The sequence below is a fragment of the Nomascus leucogenys genome, chromosome 5 (assembly GCF_006542625.1).
Source record: "Nomascus leucogenys isolate Asia chromosome 5, Asia_NLE_v1, whole genome shotgun sequence".
Lineage (NCBI taxonomy): Eukaryota > Metazoa > Chordata > Mammalia > Primates > Hylobatidae > Nomascus > Nomascus leucogenys.
This window is the reverse complement of record NC_044385.1, coordinates 10,447,181-10,469,953: the sequence shown is the minus strand read 5'-3', so window position 1 is coordinate 10,469,953 and position 22,773 is coordinate 10,447,181. Positions and strand designations below refer to the sequence as shown.

General features: G+C 36.0%; 1 protein-coding gene across 6 annotated transcripts in view; it reads left to right on the top strand.

The window, feature by feature from the left end:
- The window catches only part of RYR2 (ryanodine receptor 2), a 787,631-nt gene that overhangs the window by 666,499 nt on the left and 98,359 nt on the right, over positions 1-22,773 (top strand). For all 6 annotated transcript variants that reach the window (XM_030812625.1, XM_030812626.1, XM_030812624.1 and 3 more), the window contains 7 exons: positions 4,166-4,336; positions 5,816-5,875; positions 9,822-9,956; positions 13,790-13,902; positions 16,933-17,029; positions 18,731-18,834; positions 20,396-20,447. In XM_030812625.1, the coding sequence (XP_030668485.1) occupies positions 4,166-4,336; positions 5,816-5,875; positions 9,822-9,956; positions 13,790-13,902; positions 16,933-17,029; positions 18,731-18,834; positions 20,396-20,447 (732 nt within the window). The remainder of the gene's footprint in view (positions 1-4,165; positions 4,337-5,815; positions 5,876-9,821; positions 9,957-13,789; positions 13,903-16,932; positions 17,030-18,730; positions 18,835-20,395; positions 20,448-22,773) is intronic.

The window sequence follows — 22,773 nt, the reverse complement described above, 5'->3', positions numbered from 1 at the left end:
GGGTACACCCACTCCACCGACCTCCAGAAGTCACCGGATCCTCAGGCCTGCTCTGTGATCTGTCACGAGGGAAGTAGAATGGTACTGCTTGGTAGGCCTAGTCTTGTTTAAGAGTTTTGAGCGCCCTATGTTTGACCCGACAGCACATGAACTAGAAGCTAATGCCAGAAGTCTGTGTATTCCTATACAGACACCCTTTTCCCATCAGTTGAGTCCAGTGTTTCTCAAAGATACTCTCAAAGCACTACATGTCATAGAACCTAGAGTGAGACATGCATAAAGATGACTAATTGTAACACAATTTACTCTTATTTGCAAGAAGAAAAAAGGGAAGTAATAGATAAGAACCTCTCAATTTTAACATTTCTGACCCACAAATTTTCTCAAACTAAAAAATTATTTTTTTGTTTTTGTTTGTTTTGTTTTGTTTTTTTTGAGACGGAGCCTTGCTTTGTTGCCCAGGCTGGAGTGCAGTGGTGCGATCTTGGCTCACTGCAACCTCTGCCTCCTGGGTTCAAGCGATTCTCCTGCCTCAGCCTCCCAAGTAGCTGGGACTACAGGCACATGCCACCATGCCCAGTTAATTTTTGTATTTTTAGTAGAGACAGGGTTTCACCATATTAGCCAGGCTGGTCTCGAACTCCTGATCTCGTGATCTGCCGGCCTCGGCCTCCCAAAGTACTTGGATTGCACTCCAGCCTAGGCAACAAGAACGAAAATCCATCTCAAAAAATATATATAGTTAGATAGATAGGTAGATAGCATTTATTACAGGTTCTCTGTGTTTTATTTGTGGGTGCGAGAAAGGTGGGTTTTGCCTGTTGCATTATACAATTGTACTCTATTTTTTTCTTAAGATTTCATTTCCTGTTGAAATGTAATCACAGGACTTGGACATTTAAAGCTAGGCTCATTTTTATAATTACTATATCTAAAATACAAAAAAAGTATCTTTTTATGGGTTTTTTTTTGGTAGGCTATTTCATTGTAGGAATATTAGAAAATTTTTTGTAAGTTCCCACAGATAGGTCATGTGATAAATACAACCGATTAAAACTGTGCTTCCCGTTCGTAATGTGGTAAAGGAAAGAGCTTGGCTTTCAGAGGCAGATCAACCTGAAGTGCTAACTCTGCCACTTCATAATCCCCTCACTCATCTTAAACCTCACTGTTCATAGCAGCAAAATGTTTGTCATGCTGCTTACCTTGATGGAGGCTTGTAAAATCAGAATAATGTGTGTATTGTGCCTCACAGATTATAGGCATGCAACAAATTTTAACAGATGTGAATTGTAGTAACAAAATGATAAAGTTAAAATACAACTGAATATCTAACAATCATATAGTTAATAAGTACTTAGAAAACATATGAGAGAAAGAAACTGATAGGATAGTCAAAGATGTCAGAGGTAAGTGAGGATTTGAATAGATATTGAAAAATGAGTCTTTTCTAGATGAGTCATAAGGAGAGAGGGTGGAGGAGCCTGCTGATACCCCATTTTATGCAGCCATAGCACTGTTTTTACTCGTCTAACAGTATCTTTGAAGAAGAGTCTGTTTGACGTCTTTCTTGCCATTTTACTGGTCCACTATTAAATTTAAGGCTATTTTCTGTGAAATTGTTACAATCATATTTGTATGTTTGTGGGTGTGTGAGAGACAGAGATAGAGAGGAGGCAGAAGCAGAGGTTGATTGATTGATTGAAGAAAGGGCTCAGGTGGCCGGGCGCGGTGGCTCACGCGTGTAATCCCAGCACTTTGGGAGGCTGAGGCAGATGGATCACGAGGTCAGGAGTTCAAGACCAGCCTGGCCAAGATGGTGAAACCCCATCTCTACTAAAAATACAAAAAAAAAAATTAGCTGGGCGTGGTGGTGGGTGCCTGTAATCCCAGCTACTCAGGAGGCGGAGGCAGAGAATTGCTTGAACCCAGGAGGCGGAGACTGCAGTGAGCCGAGATCACACCACTGCACTCCAGCCTGGCGACAGAGCAAGACTCCATCTAAAAAAAAAAAAAAAAAAAAAAAAAAAGCCTCAGGTGATTGATTTAAGAAAGGGCTCAGGTTATCCCACTTCCCTTCTTAAATATGCCCACATATGGGCCATGTTACTACATCTTTATATCTGATCCAAATGCACAGATTGAAAATGAAAAAGTATGCAAATTCATTAGCTTTAGCGGCTCTGTTTAAATTATTGAGCTGCTCCTATGAGCAAGGCACAGTGCGTAGCTTTGAATACAGAGGAAGGACAAAACAGGTTTGGCAGCTGCCCCAAAGGAGCTGCATAGTTTGGGGAGGAAATAGGCACTAAACAAATGAACAAAAAATACCCAATGTATGTGTACAGGAGGACATTTTATTGCTTATAGATTTAATTTCCTCATATGAACAGTGATATCACCCATAAATGTTCAAATATTTACTGCTCTTTCCAGTTATAGATTTCTTCTGGGGTGGAAAACAAAATTATTGTTTGTGTGTAAGTAGGAATTCATTTGCCTAGTGTTACTCAAAATTGAGCAATTTGTAGATGCATTTAGTGTTGATTATTTTTATTATAAGCTCACAAATATTTATAAATATTAAACCAGATATAAGCTCTTTCTGCCTATATGACCATAAAACCAAAAGAACTTTACAGGTTAAAATCAATGAAAACTCTAACACCAATAAATTTAGACTAGGAAAACTCCAAACCAATAAAATTTAGACTATATTGGGGATGTTGCTTTGCTGAAACTAAATTACCGGTATTGGATAGAAGTATGTTTGTATAATTTGTATCAATTTGCTTAATTTTTAGGATAGTGGTTCTTCATTTGGGTAGTTATTTTTTTATCATTTTAGTAATGTTGTCCTTTGAACAAAGAGCCCATTTTAAATGATCCATTTTTTAATGAATGAATCAATATAACAGTACAAATTATTCATCATGTTTTTTCTAATAAACTTACTGAGAATAATCTCTTACAAGTTGGTACATTTAAAAATGGGATTCATGCAATAAGCACATCTTTTTGGAACAGAAGTATGATTCTTACTGCTATGGTTCAGAAGATTATAGGTTTAATATAAGACATCAATATGTAGTATAATTATTACATAATTATATATTTTATAATGTAATATACAAGCTACCATTGCTACATGGTGACTCACTTGTTTCACGACTTTTACTATCCTAAAAATGTCTTTCAACCTCATGCTATGATATATTTTACCTTCTGTTAAGTAAAACAGATCATTTGTATATTAAATTATATTATGTTTTTCTCTCAATAGCCCAAGACTGTTACAATGTATTTATATTTATAAATATTAAAATATTTTTCATTATCATGAAACTATGTTCTACGTTTGAATTACTGCTACAAAATATTCAACATGCACAAATAAGTGGATGTGGGACAATTATTTTAATTTTGGCATTAGAACATGCCCTCTTATAGAATCCTCATTACACAGTGAAAATTAGACTCCGTCGTTTAGGGTGACCCTGTGTTACTAGCATAAGCCTCAAACACATGACAAGCGAGCCCTTGAGTAACGTGGCAGTATTCAATTGTAAACTGGTTATCCAGATAGTCCTGAATATTTATGAAACTCCAATGAGTATATTACTTCTATTTCTACTAGACAGGGACTGAGGCTCTAGGAAGACAAGTTTGCAGACTGTATAAAAGGAAAATGCATTTTATAATTGTTCTGATATATTAGACCACACACACACACACACACACACACACACACCATATACATGTATATATATTTCAAAGCAAGCATTTGTCAAAACAAAAATAAGCCCTTTATTCTTATATTTCTTAAGCATTGAAAATTAGAAAGCACACAATATCTGAAATTACTATAGAATTTCTTATATATTTATCTGCTTCCCTAAAATTACAATTTTCATTTTTCTTCTAAAAATTACATAGGAATGCATACCAATGAATTATAATGACCTAGGAATCTGAGGGTAGGACTTAAAATTAGCAAAAGGTGCTAAGAAGGGAAGAGAAAAATTATTCTCAAAACAGGAGGATTTTCAAAACTAGGGAGCAGCAGAAAATGAGGAAGACGAAGTGACAAGTTAGAGAAAGGTCACAGTGGTTCTACATGTGAGGAAAGCAGGTTCAGATTCCAGCACTTCTCTTTGTTCCATAGGCAGCTGTTTCTGATCAGGAAAGGAAGAAAATGAAGCGCAAAGGAGATCGGTATTCCATGCAGACCTCTCTGATTGTAGCAGCTCTGAAGCGGTTACTGCCCATTGGGTTGAACATCTGTGCCCCTGGGGACCAGGAGCTCATTGCCCTGGCCAAAAATCGATTTAGCCTGGTAAGTCTCCTTTTCATCCCAGTGGTAATGATCATCTGACCTCCAGACTCTCCATGTTTGATTCCTTTGTCTCACTGCCCTATGTCAATATTTCATTTGCATTACATGTTTTATTAAGCAGGTTTTCTAGACAGGCCCAAGACTCAAACATAAAGACTGCTTTTTTTTTTTGAGGATGTTTTTATTTCTAAGTTATGTTAATCACCTCCGGGACACATTCAAGAACCAAATAGAAAAGACACAAACCAATCTCTGGTAGTGAAAAAAAATGGATTTCATATAAACTTCTATATAAAGTTTGTGATGAGAAGTATATTCAAATTTATGAAGGGTGGTTTTTCAATGTTAGAAGCATAATATATTGTGCCAACTGTGGGTAGATAAGGTGTTGACTTTTAAATTAGCTGCTATTTTCCTCTGCAAGACTCAAGCTCCTCTGCAAGATTTAAGTTCTCAAGATTTTACAATGTCCTCTGAGTTTCTGTTCTTCATGGCTATGCAAATGAGGATGCAGTATTTTGCACATTGGAATTTCTATTTTATATTTACGTAAATTGGAGGACATATTCTCCATTCCATGTTGAATCACTGAAGCTCGTCACTGTACATGCAGCGTTTGACATTCTAAAATGAGTGAATTGAGGGGAAGCTGTGGGAGCGGGCTGCATCACGCAGCTCTACTGGCAGTTGTCTAGAGTTTTCTAGCGGTCCTGCCGCAGGGGTTATTCAGGGATGCACCGAGAAGTAGTGAGGAGAATGATGAAAGAAAGACACAGAGAAGCGGGATTAGGAGGGACGGTCCCCTGATAGGGAAGCGACCCAAGCTCTGGTTTATTTAGTGCTTTTATACATGCCAGGGGTCAAAAGTCCACACAATAATTGTTTTTGTCTTCAATTGATGCGGCCTCCGCAGTCTGTCCTGTGCTAACCATTAACTATGAAAAGCCATTTACAGCGCTTCACTGATCTGGTAAGAACAAGAAGCTACCCATAACAGGATCTTCAGTGGTCAGGTCTTTGCCATGCCACCTACTTCCCTGTCTGCAGGCTTTGCCAATGCGTGGGAATGTGAATTTGGCTCCCCACAGAGTTTGATTCTCAGTTGCATTTCCCTTGCATGAAGGATGTTATTAAGGGCTAAAATGACTTTGTGGAGATTTGGAAGAATACGGGAGATATACTTCTATTTCAGCCCAAGGAAACGTGCTATGCCCCCCCTTCTTCTTATGAATTGGAAACTTGATTCCATTGAATTTTAATGTCCTTACTGTGGAGGTAAAGCAGGTCATTACCTTGCTTCAGGCTACAGCAGTACCAAGAAATTATTTGAATGAGAATGCCCCGAATTTGTGGCATGTAATTTTATAAAGATGTTTCTCAGATGTATACTATTTCACAAAAGGTTTGGATTGTTTCTATTGACTTGTGACAGTTGATGCAATATAAGACTCCTTTTAGGTAACATATATTTCTTGACAGAAAGATACTGAGGATGAAGTACGAGATATAATCCGCAGCAATATTCATTTACAAGGCAAGGTAAGCCAAGTTTTATTCTCAAGCCACATTTACTATCTATACATTAGTTAATCTCTCTTTAAAATAGTACTATAAATAATGTTACTTTAAGCATTAAAGTAATGGACATATTTTAATTAGTCATTATCCTACTTGCAAAGCCTTTTGTATTAAAAATTCTAAAGATAATAATGATATGTTTTTAAAGAAAATTACCAGAGATTGTCAAATTTTGGAAAAAAACATATATCATCAGTTGAAATACAGATTGGATGTATTCTTTTGATGAGTTTTAGAGTCTTTTGGACATAGAGACAGGTGTCTATAAGAAAATGTTGGCTAGGCACAGTGGCTCACACCTGTAATCCCAACACTTTGGGAGGCTGAGGCAGGCAGATCACTTGAGCCCAAGAGTTTGAGCCTGGGCAACATGGCAAAACCCCGTCTCTACAGAAAGTACAAAAATTAGCTGGGTGGTGGTACACAACTGTAGTCCCAGCTACTTGGGTGGCTGAGGTGGGAGGATGGCTTGAGCCTGGGAAATGGAGGTTGCAGTGAACCAAGACCATGCCACTGCACTCCAGCCTAGGTGACAAAGGGAAATTCTGTCTCAAAAAACAAAAAATTTACATGGAGCGATCGATAATTAAATATATATTTTTAAGAGTCGTTAGTCTATAGGTGAATTAGGCCATTCTTGCATTGCTATATAATCTGAGACTGGGTAATTTAGGAAGAAAAGAGGTTTAATTGATTCACAGTTCTGCAGGCTGTACGGAAAGTGTAACACGGGCATCTGCTTTTGGGGAGGCTCCAGGAAGCTTACAATCATGGCAGATGGTGAAGGAGAGGCAGATATCTCACCTGGCAGGAGCAGGAACAAGAGCAGTGAGGAGGGAGGTGCCACACACTTAACCAGATCTCACGAGAATCTCGAGGACAGCACCCAGGGGATGCTGCTAAACCACTCATGAAAATTTTGCCCCGTGATCAACTCAGCTCCCATCAGACTCCATCTCCAACACTGAGGATTACATTTCAGCATAAGATTTGGGCAGGGACACAGATCCAAACTGTATCAATAGGCCATATCGAGATTTGCAGCAACAGGAATCAATGAGTTTACCTAAGGAGAAGAGTTGGAAATCGACACAACACCTACTTTTTAATGGTGGGTAAAAGAATTGTTAGAAGTAGTTTTGGCAATCCAGTGACCATTTACTATTATTTGGAAATTCTTTTATACCATTGAATAAGTTATTCATTAGTTTATAAAACCCGTGATGCAGTTTTAAAAGTCAAGCTAGTATTTTCACTCAGCCTGTTGTCTTCGATTCTGGTGTCCCTTCTGAGGAATTTTTTTTAATTATGAAAATATGCGAATGTCAAAAAGTAGCAACAACAATATAATACATGGCTTTCTGGGCATTAAAATGTCTTTTTCCAAAGATCCAAACCATATTCTTTTTAAATTAGCACTTTAAAGAATAATATAAAGGTGAGATATGCCTTTATCACATTCACAATGCACAAGTATTTACTTAGAGCAAATTTCATGTGAAATTTGATGCATACTCAGTTGTTTCCTAACAATTCTTTTAGAGTAAGAGATTAATTACTATTAGAGTATAATCTCTTTTCAGAAGGCCAGAAGAATTTGAACATTTTTTAAAAAGTTTATAAAGCCTCTATTGGAACTTCAGAAGAAGAGTCGACACTGCAAACATTTTTCCCCTTTAGGGAGAGACACTAAATGTTTTTACGTACATGGGTATTTGAGAAGATCAGGTACCCCATGAAAGGTGCTGGGGATCCCCAGGGGACCATGGACCACACCTACAGCACCATTATCTAGTTCAACGATTACTGAGTTAAAAACAGAGAGTGCTCAGTACCTCTTAAGAGGAGTCTGGGCCAATCTCAAGAAATGGTCAAATAAAGGTGGTTATGATTATAAGCAGAAAGAGGTTTGTCCATTGTATTCTAAAGGTCACTTGTAAGAATACTTTGGACAGTTTAGATGACATATTAGGGAGAAAGGAAGAAGGAAGAGAGTAAAACAGGAAACATTGATAGTCAATATTTCACCTCCAAATGAATAAGACCTGAAAAGAGGTAATGAGTAAATATTCATCTTGTCATTTTATTCTACACTCTCTTACACTAGGGGTTAGGCAGACATACTGAGATACACAGATTTTCAAAAAATGATTTTTTTTATTACTAACTTCTTGAATGCATTGTCTTGAAATTGTAGGGCTGTTCATCCTGAGGCCAGAGGAGTAATTTTATGTTAGAATAAAGATTCTACTTTATTAATTATGTTTATGCATTAAATAGAACTAAGAGTACAGATTAAAACCTGTAAGTATCAAACATAGTCCTCAGACTTCAAAAGTGTACAGATGAAAACATTTTATTTTATCGAAGGATAAGTAGTCTTTACAAGTCATTTATATACAAAGCTCTATCTGTCTATGTTTGCTTGTAGATGAAAGTTATTTTTGACATTTTGAACTATGCACTCTCAGTCTGGGAGTTGTGAAGTTTTAGATGTCATCTATTTATTTCTGCTTCATAACATTCAGTCTCCCATTTCTAATGGAGATTCTAAAGTGGAAGAAAATACAAGGGGATTGCTTTGTTCGTTGTTTGTTTGTTTGTTTGTCTGTTTGTTATTTTTTGAGTTGGAGTTTCATTTGGTCACCCAGGCTGCAGGGCAGTGGTGCAGTCTCGGTTCACTGCAACCTCCACCTCCTTGGGTTCAAGCGATTCTCCTGCCTCAGCCTCCCGAGTAGCTGTGATTATAGGCGTGCACCACCATGCCCAGCTAATTTTTTGTATTTTTAATCAAGAAGAGGTTTCACCACGTCGGCCAGGCTGATCTCAAACTCCTGACCTCCAGTAATCCACCCGCCTCGGCCTCCCAAAGTGCTGGGGATTACAGGTGTGAGCCACCATGCCCGGCTGCCTTGTCCGTTTTTAATAACATGCTTATTCTATATTATTTCTTTGAACCAATATGTTCTACCCCCATTAAGTTGCTTGCTTTTGTCAATTTCTATGACTTATAATAATGTTTCTAAAAACATGAAGATTTCATATACATTTTTCACCAAGGAAATTTGATGGTATTGAAAAGTAAAACGTGTAGACTCCTTTATGATTTTAAAAACCTCTATTGATTTATATAATTTAATATCTTTGTCTCAGTGAAATTAAGCTCTGTTGTAGAGTCCAAATATTTATAGGTAAATGCTATCCTATATCCTTGCCCATAAAAGTAAACACAGAAATCTTTCTACAATTAGACTGTGAATGTGGAGGAGAAAGAGCAAGTGTAGCCTCACCAATTTTGTTTTCCAGTTTCCCACTCATCCTTAAGCCCTAGTTACAACGTCTTGTGTTAAGGGAAATCTACCCAACCACCAAAGAGTATGATAAATCTCACGGTATTTTATATTTTGTTTTAGTAGCCCTTATCACAATTATAAATATTTGTTTAATGTCTATCTTCTCTCCTAGATGATAAATTTCATGATGACCAGGACTTTATCTGTCTTTCTCTCTTAGTATTTTTAATTTGTAATAATTGTATATAGTTAAGGTGTCCAGCAGGATGTTTCTATATACATAAAGATAGTGACATGATTAGTGTAGTCAAACAAATTAGCATATCTGTCTCCTCGCATAGTTACCTTTTGCATGTATGTGCTAAGAGCTCCTGGAATCTACTCTCAGCAAATTTCCAGTATGAATTGCAACATTATTAACTGTAATCACCATGCTGTACATTAGATCTCCAGACCTGTTCGTCCTATATAACTGCAGCTGTGCGTCCTGTCTTAACTAGTAAACACTGTAAAGCCCAATAAATAATGGTGGGTGGACTCTTCCCATCTTTAGATTGTAACCTTGTCTTTTAGATTCCTATCTTCCCATTGTAACCTTTTCCTTTTTTCTGCAGTTGGAGGATCCTGCTATTAGATGGCAAATGGCTCTTTACAAAGACTTACCAAACAGAACTGATGATACCTCAGATCCAGAGAAGACGGTAGAAAGAGTATTGGATATAGCAAATGTGCTTTTTCATCTTGAACAGGTCAGGCTTTGTGTCAATTCAATCATATTTGCCTTAGCCACATACAAATATTTTAAAAAGAGAATGTGTGTTAATTTGTTAACTATGACCCAAGAAACATATATGTTCAGCATATTCATTCTAAAGAATAAGAGTCCGCTGTGCTTACTATTTCATAAAGACAATTTCTAAGCTTATAAATCTTGTAGCAATATATAGATTATATATTTTGGGAGATCGTGGCCTTTGTTTTGTTGTCTTTTTTGAAATATTTCTGAAAGTATTAGGATTATATTTTTAAATTATTCTAACCAAAAAATTCAGGAGTTACATCTGATTTCAAATACTTTATGCATACTTCATTTTTTATTATTGCTCATAAAAACATGTTTGAGATATTATCTTTTACTGGTTTAATATTTGAAACATTTTCTTTTTTGCCACTTGTTTAACCTTGCCTTTTATTAGGTATAGTTTTGAGCTAATTTTCTCTGCAATCAGGAACAAATTACACTTAGAGAAGAACAATGCATTGATAGATATTAAAATCATGTAAGAAAAGTGTTTTGATATATTTTTTCAGTTGTGGTCTACTTTACAAAGCTCAGTTTGATATTCTTATTCATTACCTTTGCACAAGAATGTGTAAAACAAGAATACTTGAAACATTATCAATCAGAGGGTCATATTTTTATAGAAGGGATCGTCTGGCTTAGGTAAAATATCTGCAACACAGAGATATATTATCTATTTCTCATAAAGTCCATTCAGCAAAATAATCACATAGTGAAGAAGCTCATTGTAACTTGACCATCTGATCTGTCACAGGGCTCTTATGACAGATCACACTGTTGATGACTTGGTTATTTTATACTAAATATAAAATAATAATAAGATGCCCTATGCCATCTCAGGAACTTTGCCACCTAAATATATGTGTGTGTGTGTATATATATATATATATATATATATATATATATATATATGATAAATTTCATAGATGATAAATTAAATTTTATATATATAATTTTGTATTGCCTTTAGCCATATTTGAACATATTATCATAGCAATAATAAACATTTTGCTTGTATTCCTGTTTTATATTATCTGAACCCTCACCCCTGCCCTGGACAGTTTAATAATGCAAAGATATCATCTAATGTAGTATCCTTTTAATTTCCTTCTTGCTTACTCAAATACCCTCCCCAAAACGTTAATAATTTCTCTATTGCCATGCAATTTATCACTACACTTGATGAGATTAAAGTCACTAGGATACCCTTAGGCCGTATGGCTATTAACATGTATTTACATTATCTAATGCCTTGGAACTTAATACTTTCCCCTGAATAACTTACATAATATTTTAACGAAATATTAAATAAATACAAATTATCATCAATCAGCAGATGACAAGACTTGTAATGAAATTTTAAGTGATTTATATAAAGTCATAGAGTTGTGTCTCCAGAATTATATGTATATAGTTAAGATTATTAAAGGTTAATTAAATGGCTACGAGAGGACCATTTCTGACAGCATTACTCTACCATCAGTTTTTAATTCTTCCTAGTGTTTATACATATATATAGATTTGCTTGAATAAATTCTAGATAGACATTAAATGAAGCTTATAGAAACTGATTCTATTTTATTATATTCCCATATATTCATAAATATATTCAATCACGATGAATGATGGCATTTCTCAAATGAGATTCACTTTTCGAAGTGTCCATTTATGCCTTGGATGTTTATGGAGTGCCCTGTCCTAGGGCAGCCTTATCCCCAGTAGATCCGGAGGACTGAGTGCTGTAAGAGAGGAAACACACTTAAACAGATAAACATGGGATGATACGGAGGTGTTAGGATATAAAATGTGCTGAAGAAAGTATAGAAGCAACCCAAACTTAATTTAGATATGAAGTAGGTAATCCCTGTATAAATCTTAAGGTAGGAATTATCTAGAAAAAGGTGGGAAGATCAGAGTTTATCAAACTGTGAAGAATATGGCAAGACTGGTTTACCATGAGGGGAGGGTTTTGAGTTAAAAGAAATTGTCGATTATCAAAAATAAAAAGCAGTGGGAGATATCCTTGTGTTTAATTTATGCCTTTAATATCCCTATGCTAATGATAACATGTAACTGAGTCAGAGGAGAGTGTGCAAAGAATATTTTAACTTGCAAAAGTCAGGGTAAAAACAGTAGGTGGACAAGAAACACTTGTTGATTTAATTTATCTCAAGTATCAGCAGCCTGTTTTAGATGTATATTTTGTGTTGTATATCTGGTAATTTTTCTTATGAGAGTAATCTCCATCGAATTTTCTAATAATCAAATTCTAGCCAAGCTAACACATCAGCACATCAAGACATTCAGACAGGGTTACAAGGAACATCTTGGTGTTCACCTATGGATCCCATATCTTACAGCTAACTATTTACTTATCATTGATTTAGAGGAAAGCACACTGTTTCAGGTATTTCCTGAAATACTTTAATAGGCAGGTAATAAAATGCCTGCCAAATGATAAGCTTCCTGGTGGCAGGAACCCTTTTTGTTGGATTTTTACTGTATCTTAAGTGCCTTAGGAACTTAAAATATGTTTGTTGACTGTCACCCATGCTGATCATAATGCTGTAATTCCTGTAAAAAGCTATCATCTACAGACTGGGATCTCAAAATGGAAATTTAAATTGAAGTATGTTGGGTCTCATTGAAAACTGTTGCCCCTGATTGCTTTTACTTCTATGTTAAAGGCATAACAATGGTTTATTTCACTTGACACAAGCATCAAGAAGATAATTGACGTGGATAATTGTCACAACGTGTTTATTGATCATGGAGGGGGAAGAGCAACACAGAAATAAGTGCTTTTCCGTTAAACAAGTTGCTTTGTTAAAATTTCTAAACCACCGCAGTTCAAACGTTTTAAATGTTTACTTCAGACATCATTACAATCATTTTTGACTCTTTACTGCAAAGGATAATAAATGTAGTTTTACTTTTTTAGCTAACATCACATTTTTGTTTCTTTCAGAAGTCTAAACGTGTGGGTCGGAGACATTACTGTCTGGGAAGTACAGTGCCCAATGGCCTAGAGATTACTAATTAATTTAGGTTTATATGTTGGGATTTTTTCTTTCTAATACAATTAATCTCTCTTCTCTTGGAGTTCCAAACACTATTAGTTATATAAATAACTTGCTTGCATCATTTATTGCAACTTTTGAATTTATATTTGTCCCTATCTAACAAAATATTTACATATTTTAACATTTTTACCAAATTTACTCACTCCTAATACTGTGTTCACAAAGCGTTGTCTTCTTCTCTTTATCCTGTTATATTAAAGAATAGTAGAATTTTTATTAACTGTCCCTTTTTGTGTTTATTACTTTAGCTCTTACAATAAAATTAGTTACAATGGATATATGAATAAGAATGAGGTAATATTTTATGTAGGCAGAAAATATGTATTAGAATCATAAAGAACCAAAGAAAGTTTTGAGAAGGAGATAAAATGATTTTATATGGAATGATTTTCTATTTCTTTGATTTTAGAGATGACATAGCTTTGAAGTACACAGTATTGGGAAAATGTGATATTCTTACTAAGGGAATTATATAGCATTTGCAACTATCTAAACTTTATCTTTGGGTAACTTTTAAGATATGGACTTCTCCATGATAATCTTAAGGTACTTTTGGAATTGAAATTCCAAATATAGATTACGTAAGAGGGGCAACTGTTTAATATTATATTTTTGAAGATAGTTTGGGGTGTAAATATTTATTTATTTTTGAAGGTAGTTTGGGGTGTAAATATTTATTTGTGTTATTCTACCTCAGGTGGAGCATCCTCAGAGATCTAAAAAGGCTGTATGGCATAAACTACTCTCTAAGCAGAGGAAAAGGGCTGTTGTAGCCTGCTTCCGGATGGCCCCCCTGTATAATCTGCCAAGGTCAGAATTATTTTTTATAATAGATCAATGTTATTTTTTCCTAATAAGTGACAGGTGTTTAGAATCTACCTTAATAGGTCCAAGAGAAGGATGGAAAAAGCTTTATTGATTCTTCTACATAAAACTTGACTAATTTTGTTGGATATTTTCAGAGAACTGTGGTCTTTAATGTAATTATTAAATGACTCTTACTGAGGAATATCTGTTCACATATGTGAGGCAAGAGAGAGTCATTAGGAATTCATTCTTTGTCCTGGATTTGAATCAGACCATGATTTGAATCATTCTTTGGCGTCAGACTTGTCTTGATTTGAATTCTGACCTCCCAACTTCTCTGCCCCATGGCATTGGTGAAGCTATTTACTGGCTTTCATTACAGTTTTCTCTTCTGTATCATAATGGGATCAGCCTCATAGAGTTGTTCAGATTATTTAATGGGTTGATGTATACAGAGTGCTTAGAAGTGAGCTAGTAAGTTTATGTCATGATAAATGTTAGTCATTATTATTATTTTTGTAATTATTAACATTTGGGGAAAAGAACTGACCTATGGGAATAATGTAAAAAGATTTGACAGGCCCGTCAACTTTCTCTTAGACATAGAGCAGACATACTTAATAGAGAAGTAGCCTGGTACATTCAAGTCTGGCTTAGGTGGTCCAGGGTACCATTTCAGTCACCTTGTAGTTCTCTGAGAAACTATGCTCTTTCTCACTCTGAAGTTTATACAAATTGCATCATCTCTATGTCTCAGAAACAGGACTCAGCTCAGCTACATCTCTTTTGTGGAACATCTCTGACCAAGCCATGCCCTTCTACTCCTTGCACATCATACCACTTTCCTACAGTATTAAGCTATTTGTCTCTTTGATTACTAGTTTTGTTCCATTTTTTTTCTTCAGCACCTAGAACAATGACTTATACATCGACATTCAGTAAGAGTTTGAGTGAATGTATAAGGCAAAGAAAAAAGAGAAACAGAAGCAAAACAAATAGACGAAACATCAAACTTTTCCCTTTTGCTAAGACAGTTGTATTTCTTGCCATCATGTCACACTCACTGGGTCTAAAATGTATTAGCATCCTCCTCAAATGTGCTACTTCTCAATTCTCTGACTCAATTATGCTGTCACCTTTTGGTCAGATAGAATATTAACCTTGATATCTAGAACCAGAAATACCATTTGACCCAGCAATCCCATTACTGGGTATATACCCAAAGGATTATAAATCATTCTACTATAAAGACACATGCACATGTATGTTTATTGCAGCGCTGTTCACAATAGTAAAGACTTGGAACCAACCCAAATGCCCATCAATGATAGACTGGATAAAGAAAATGTAGCACATACACACCATGGAATACTATGCAGCCATAAAAAAGAATGAGTTCATGTCCCTTGCAGGGACATGGATAAAGCTGGAAACCATCATTCTCAGCAAACTAACACAGGAACAGAAAATAAAATACCACACGTTCTCACTTGTAAGTGGGAGTCGAACAATGAGAACACATGGACACAGGGAGGGGAACATCACACGCTGGGGCCTGTTGGGGGTGGTGGGCAATGGGAGGGAGAGTATTAAGACAAATACCTAATGCATGTGGGGCTTAAAACCTAGAAGATGGATTGATAGGTGCAGCAAACCACCATGGCACGTGTATACCTGTGTAACCTGCACGTTCTGCCTATGTATCCCAGACCTTAAAGTAATGAAAGAAAAAAAAAGAACACTAACTTTGAATTCACATTATCATTTCTTTTTGGTTACTCCTATACTGTGATTGCCCAGATTTCATCAATTTCCCTTTGAACGACTTCACATTCCCATCCTTCCCTCCATCACCACCTCTTCAAGTCACTTGTTCCTTGCCTCATATCAAGTTGATGGCAGCGGTTTCTGAGCTAGTTTCTGTGATGTCATAGAGTTCTTCCATCCTCTCCAAAATGTCATTTTCAAAATGGTATCCTTGATTCCAATGGTTCGCCAACGTGGTGCTTTTAAGAAATACACTTAAACTCATTTAAAAAGTATTCAGGCCTCAACTTATTAAATTAGAATTTCAATGAGAGCCCAGCATGTGTGCTATTTAAAAGCTACAAAGGTGACTCTGATGAACTAAGAAGGCTGAGTCTGTGCTTTGGAATGCCTCTCTCGGGTACAAGAATGTATGATGATTTCTAGCAGTTCTGGCTGCATTGGCAGTTGCCCCCTCTGGTTTTCAAGGCCCTTCATAAACCTGTCTTAACTGTTATGTCTCATGAGTCCTCAACCCAATTTATTATCATAAAGCTCAGCTTTCCATCGTGCAATGGCACCGTCTCTCATTCTGTCACATCTGTTGTTGTTTCATGATGTTCCCTTCATGACATTCTTTTATTCTTTCTTACATTGACATCTTATCCACATCTCTTACTAACTTCATCACGAATTTCGCTGATTCTTCTCATCTTCACTGGTCTTTTTTCATAGGCGGCCATTTATGATCAGTAGTGCAGGGTTTAATCTTTTAATATACACTCCCATAAAGTTCACTTAATACCTTTTGTTTTGGAATCCTCAGGGCCATCCATTTGTTTTTTAATGTTTGCTTGAACAGAGACTAAGGCCTCTGTTAACACTGATTACATTGCTTATTGAGAGACATGTTATATAATAATAGTCATTTAATGAACATCTAACCAATGTGATTTACATCCTTTATCTCATTTTAAGGCTTACTGAACTGAAATGTGGTTGGAGTTATCCTAGTTTTATAAAGGAATAAAGTGAAATTTGGGAAAGTTGAATCACTTGACCAATGTTACAAAGCCTAGAAATGACTGAGCCAGGATTTAAATGCAAGTCACTGTGTGCTCTGTTTGCCGCAAGAAGCATTGTCTTTCAGGAGAAGTGTCAAGAATAGAGAATTTATTTTTATTTTATACTTTTAGTGCACAGATAATCTAGTAATAAAGCACTACTCAACACAATTTCAACTTATTTTCTAAACACCCTTTTTCTGAAATTGTGCTTACCTTTTAGGCATCGGGCTGTCAATCTCTTTCTTCAGGGATATGAAAAGTCTTGGATTGAAACAGAAGAACATTACTTTGAAGATAAACTGATAGAAGATTTAGCAGTATGTTTTTAATGGGGTTCTAAGATGAAAGATGAAAGAGGGTCTGGGCTTGGTGCAGCAATGTTGGTGTGAGAAGTCTATATAATGTTGAAGGAAAAAAATACCATTACAGTATATGGGTATTAAGAAACTTTTAAATCTTAATTGTTACTGCTTTCAATGCTTATGGGAAAATGTGATCTTGTCATGTCCAAGAGATCTCATCAACATCAAGGGGTTGAGAATTTAAAATGAATAATATGAGTGTATTATTAACTAAACATGATTTAGTCATACTTTAAATTCCTTCTCAAAGCACCTATAAACACCTGAGAACCAGGATAAACTATAAAAGACTGAACCGTAAAGAAGTTATCCACCAAAATTAAGTAGAAGGTGAACAAAAAGTTGCTGGTTTTTAAAAATCAATAGGGCAGAGAATGATAGACTGAACACAGGAGAGGAAGAAGCTGTGGTAAATGTGGAGCATGAGAAGTAGAATTTTCACCAGACCGTGCTGATAAAGAGCTTGTGTTACTGAGAGTTCAGCCCAGAACAGCAGTCAGTATCATCTTTTCTAAGTCAAGGACCCATTTAAATATCGGCAAAAGCCATCTTCTCAAGAAAATTTATAAGCCATCTCAAAACTTGGCAGACTAGTCAGAGGCTTCATGATTCTCAAGATAAAGACATTTTGTCTAAAGTTATTTTTTAACTTACAGATTGTTAGGGAATATAATGGGCAAACTAATCTAATTCTTAAAAGCCTAATCTTGATTGTTCCCATATTTTAAAAGGAATTTTATCTGTCTTTTGAATAAAAAATATGTAGATTATTGGATATCTTGTGGAAATCTGCCCATTATCCACATTAAGGCTTAATTATAGGAAAGAACACCATTCGTATAGAGAGAAAATCAGTTTCTATGGGTAAGTCAGTGGAGATATAAAACTCAACAAAAAGTTGGATGTAATTGATTCTGCCAGTAAAAATGCTTAATAATTTTCCTCGCTATTAAAGTTCTGACAGTAAAAAAAAAAAAAATCTTTTAAGTTTTAAAAGTAACTGAAAATAAGAAAAAAAGTATAAGTGGTTCAAGCATTAACTCATTTAGTATTATTTACCTATCATGCTGTGTGTAAGCAAAGAAAATGTTTCACTTTATAAGCAATTTGCACTGCTATGGGAACTAAATTTTCACACTTGGGGTGACTCAGGATTTTATTGCAAACATTTGTAAATCGAGCCCTCTCTAAAGCTAAAATCCATGTAGCAAATACACTTTGTGTTATGAAAATGCTTATAAGAATGGCATTTAGTGTTTTTAAATGATGTAAGTTATCCCTGCTTATATTAATTTTTGGTCAAATTATTAAATATCTCTGTTTTGAGCTGCATAATTTTACAATGGTAATGTAACAGATATCTAGCATATTATATTACATTTATATATGTTATAGTATGTATATTACATATTTACATTTACATGCAACACATATACACATATACACATGCTTTTATATACACGTACACACATATATACATATATAGCATGTATAATGCATATAAAATACACACACACACACACACACACACCCCACAACAGGGAAGGAGGAGCGTTCGCATTCCTTTGATTCTTCATTCCTGTCCTTCACATTGCTTTTGGATTTGAGTGAACATTTTTTTTAATGTGACATTTTATAAATTTGACTTTTTTGCAGAAACCTGGGGCTGAACCTCCAGAAGAAGATGAAGGCACTAAGAGAGTTGATCCTCTACATCAGCTGATCCTTCTGTTTAGTCGGACAGCTTTAACAGAGAAATGGTATGGTTGGGAGGGTTCCTGTGAGACACAGGAGGAACAAATAAAGACACCCGTGTCCGAGTATTCTGTGTCATGTGTTCATGTTTTAAGTTCATCTTGTTGTTGTTAGGAGAGAGAATTGTTCAAAGATAACAACCAGTCTGGCATGTACCTAGGGACCGTCACTCATTCAATTTTAGGCTTTAGCAACTACCTACTAGTTCTAGTTTTTCTTAACAACTTTGTAATTAATGATGTAGTTGATTCTAATTCTTCTTATGAAATAGTTTTTCCCTTTATCACAAACAGCCTTTATAAATAAAACAAAAGAAGCAAAGCAAAGTCCAGTGCCGCAAGTGTATGGAGACCGATGGTGACCCCAAATTTTCTGGGTAGATAGTGTCTCCATTGTGCAGTGGGTCTTAGGAAACCTCTAGAGGCTAAATGAGCCATCACCTCAACTTGGAGGTATCTCTGAGATCTATTTCAAGGGCATTGCCCATTTTTCTTGTCTTCTGCAGCCTTAGTCATATGAATTCACCAAAGCCACAAAGGGCAAACCTCTCTGAAGTTACATAAGAAATGCACTGGTAGGCCTGATCGTCAAAATGTGCTCAGCATCTGTCATTACAGAGGGCAATGCATAAATTGGCTGTGCAGATGGGACATAGCAGAGGCTAGAGGACCTTTATCTGCTGCCCTGCAATGGGAAAGAAAGCCTGTTTTGCCCCAGGCCTTTCCCATTCTCTGCAGAATTTGGGATGTAATTTAATTATAAACTCATATCCACATGAATCCCCTCGGAAGAGTTCATTTGACCTCTTTGCCTGCCATAATAATGTACATTTCTCCCTCTTAGCTAATGTGATCCATCCTTTCTCTCACTATTTCTCTCTCTCTTATTATTTCCTAACTAACAAAATCATCGCATTCCTAAGCATAGAGCAACTCTCTGTCTGGCATTGTCAGATAATGAGGTATTTCTCGTAAGTGAATTTTTCTCATGGCTGAAGTTTAATACTGCTGAAATAACTTTGCAAATTTTAGGTATATTTTTGGTGGAAGCTTTTCTTCACGTAGTCGTGGTTTCCATGCTTCTCAAAAAGAAGATAATAAACATATTTTAACCTTTCTTAATTTTTAGGAATCATTATTATGGCCATCTTGTTTTTTAATTGTCACATCATAATTTGGGATTTGGGGAATCTTTCCATCAAATGTCAAATTTCAGTTCTGTCAAAAGCCCCCATCTTATTTAAGTTTGCTTGTTTCAAGTTTTGTAGTCTGAAGAAAATTAAAATTATTACATTTGTATGTAAACCAAAAGACAGTTTATTTTGTGAAAATTGAAGGCCCTTCTGTAAGGTAAGATGGGACAGCTATATAGGATCCCTGGGATCTTTGCTTTCTGACTTCAGGATATTTCTGAATATCCTAATGTTGTCTAAGTTTTGTGTTCATTTAATTTTAAAAAGGTATACTTGTTAGAAAAAGAACAAAGGTTATTTTATGCAGCGATGATATGTTTGCATGTGCCTAGCCTTCTGCTTAAACACTGATTTTTTCTTCTTGTTTTCCCTAGCAAACTGGAGGAAGATTTTTTATATATGGCCTATGCAGATATTATGGCAAAGGTAAATAAGTATCCTTCCTGATTTTCATGTTTAATTTTAATAAAGGGAAGTAACTTTCATCTGAAAAGGATAAGAATCTGTGTTATTTCATTAATTTCAACTTTTTGTTTGTAGCACGAATCTCTGTTCTAAATTCCTTGGCAGGTCATCATTGTTTCCTACTTAAACATTTTATTTATGAGGAGCCATAACTTTTTCTAAACATTCATTCATTCAACAAATATTGACTGGACATCAATATATTGGAGATAACATGTGAAGAAGAAAGAAGGGCACACACTACCTTTGTGGAGTTTTTTGTCTGATGGGGAAGATAATGTTTAAGCAAATGGTTGTAGAAAAACCCTGATGAATTTGATGGTAGAGAAATGTATCCATCCATTTTTACACTGCTATAAAGAATTACCTGAGATTAGGTAATCTATAAAGGAAACAAGTTTAATTAACTCACAGTTCCACATGGCTGGGGAGGTCTCAGGAACTTATAATCATGGTGGAAAGCAAAGGGGAAGTAAGGTACATCTTACATGGTGGCAGGAGAGAGAGAGAATGACGCAGGGGCGGGGGGAGCTGTCAAACACTTTTAAACCATCAGATCTTGTGAGGACTCACTCACTATCATGAGAACATCATGAGGGAAACCGTCCCCATGATCCGATCACCCCCCACCATGTCCCTCCCTTGACACTTGGGGATTACAATTCGAGATAAGATTTGGGTGGGGATACAGAGCCAAACCATATTAAGAAACTCTTAGGAGTATTGGGAACAGGTCCCATGGCATAGTAGTGAGGTCTGCTTAAGGAAGTCTTTGGCTGTTGAACCGTGAATTTGCCATGCAAAAATAGTACAGCTTAGTATTTACTGAGTGTTTATGTCATTTACTCCTCTTGACAAGTGGATAAATTGAGGATAAAAGTGGAGTCAAGGTTTTGCTAAGGCTTCTCACTTGGGTACCATGTACTGAGATGGCAGCACCAGAATAATTACAGGCCTAGAGCGAAGAGAGAAGAAGGCAAAGTAAATTGTGGATGTGTTAAAGATGCCTGTGAGACGTCTAAGTGGAGATGTCAAACAGGCAATTAGACATTCATGTCTGACATTCAGTATCTCAGGTAAGGCTTATATAGACTTGGGATTCATCAGCATTAGAAGCCATAGGAGTAGATGATCTTACCCAGGAAGAGATAACAGCATGAGGAGAGGAGGAGGCCTAGGACCCAGCCTGTAAGGACACAGAACATTAAAAGATGATTAGAAGGAAAGGAGCTCATAAAAAAGTTGGAGAGAACCTTAAGTGTGAGCTAACATAGGAGCTAGAAGCTATAGGACTGAGTGTGTGGTCACCAAAATCATGTTCTGCTGTGAGGTTGAGCAAGGTAAGGATTGAAAATCTCCAGATTTATTTCATGTGTATCACATGAGCAGAGTAAGAACAGCTTCTGAGGATTGTGGAAAGGGGCCATGGAGTGGGGACATGCTGTAGTGTGAGAAAGTAAGTAGTGATTCAGATGTGAACAGAAATAGTATAGCTGTTTCTTCATTGCAAAGATTGAGAGGGAACAGAAAGATATAAGGTGATAAATATCCGGATGGAATTGTGAGGTTGAAGGGGATTATTTTTGTTTGTTTGCCATTTGTTTGCTCGTTTTTAAAGAGAGAGCCATCTAAGCACACATATATTCTGGTGAGAAGGGGGCCAACAGAATAGGAAAGGGAGTCATTTGTGAAGTGAGGTCTGGAGTCCATGAGACCTGCTGGAGAAGACAGGTTACAGGACATAAGGGAAAAGCCATGTCTTTCTAATTTCTTTTAAACTCTAACCTACAGCAAGAAATACACTTACCTGGCACAGTCATCTCTCAGTATTCATGGGGGATTGGTCCCAGGACCCCCAGTGGGATATCAAAATCCAAGTATGCTCAAGTCCCTGACTAATGGCATAGTATTTGCAGGTAACCTACATACATCCTCCTGTATATTTAGATCATCTCTAGATTACTTATAATACCTAATACAATGTAAATGCCATGTAAATAGTTGTTCAACTCTATCATATTGTTATGGAATAATGACAAGAAAAATATTTGTACATGTTCAGTACAGACACAATCACCCATTTCACTTTCTCCAAATATTTTCTATCCACAGTTGGTTGACTCCATGGATTCAGAACCCATGGAGGGCCAACTGTGTATTGATAAAAACATAAAACTGTATGTTTAAAGTAACATAAAAATATATACCATGAAAGAAAAGTTTCACGAAATTTTACTCTTCCTATGAGCAATGTAGTCTGAACTTTTCCATTCTATTTAAACAAAGA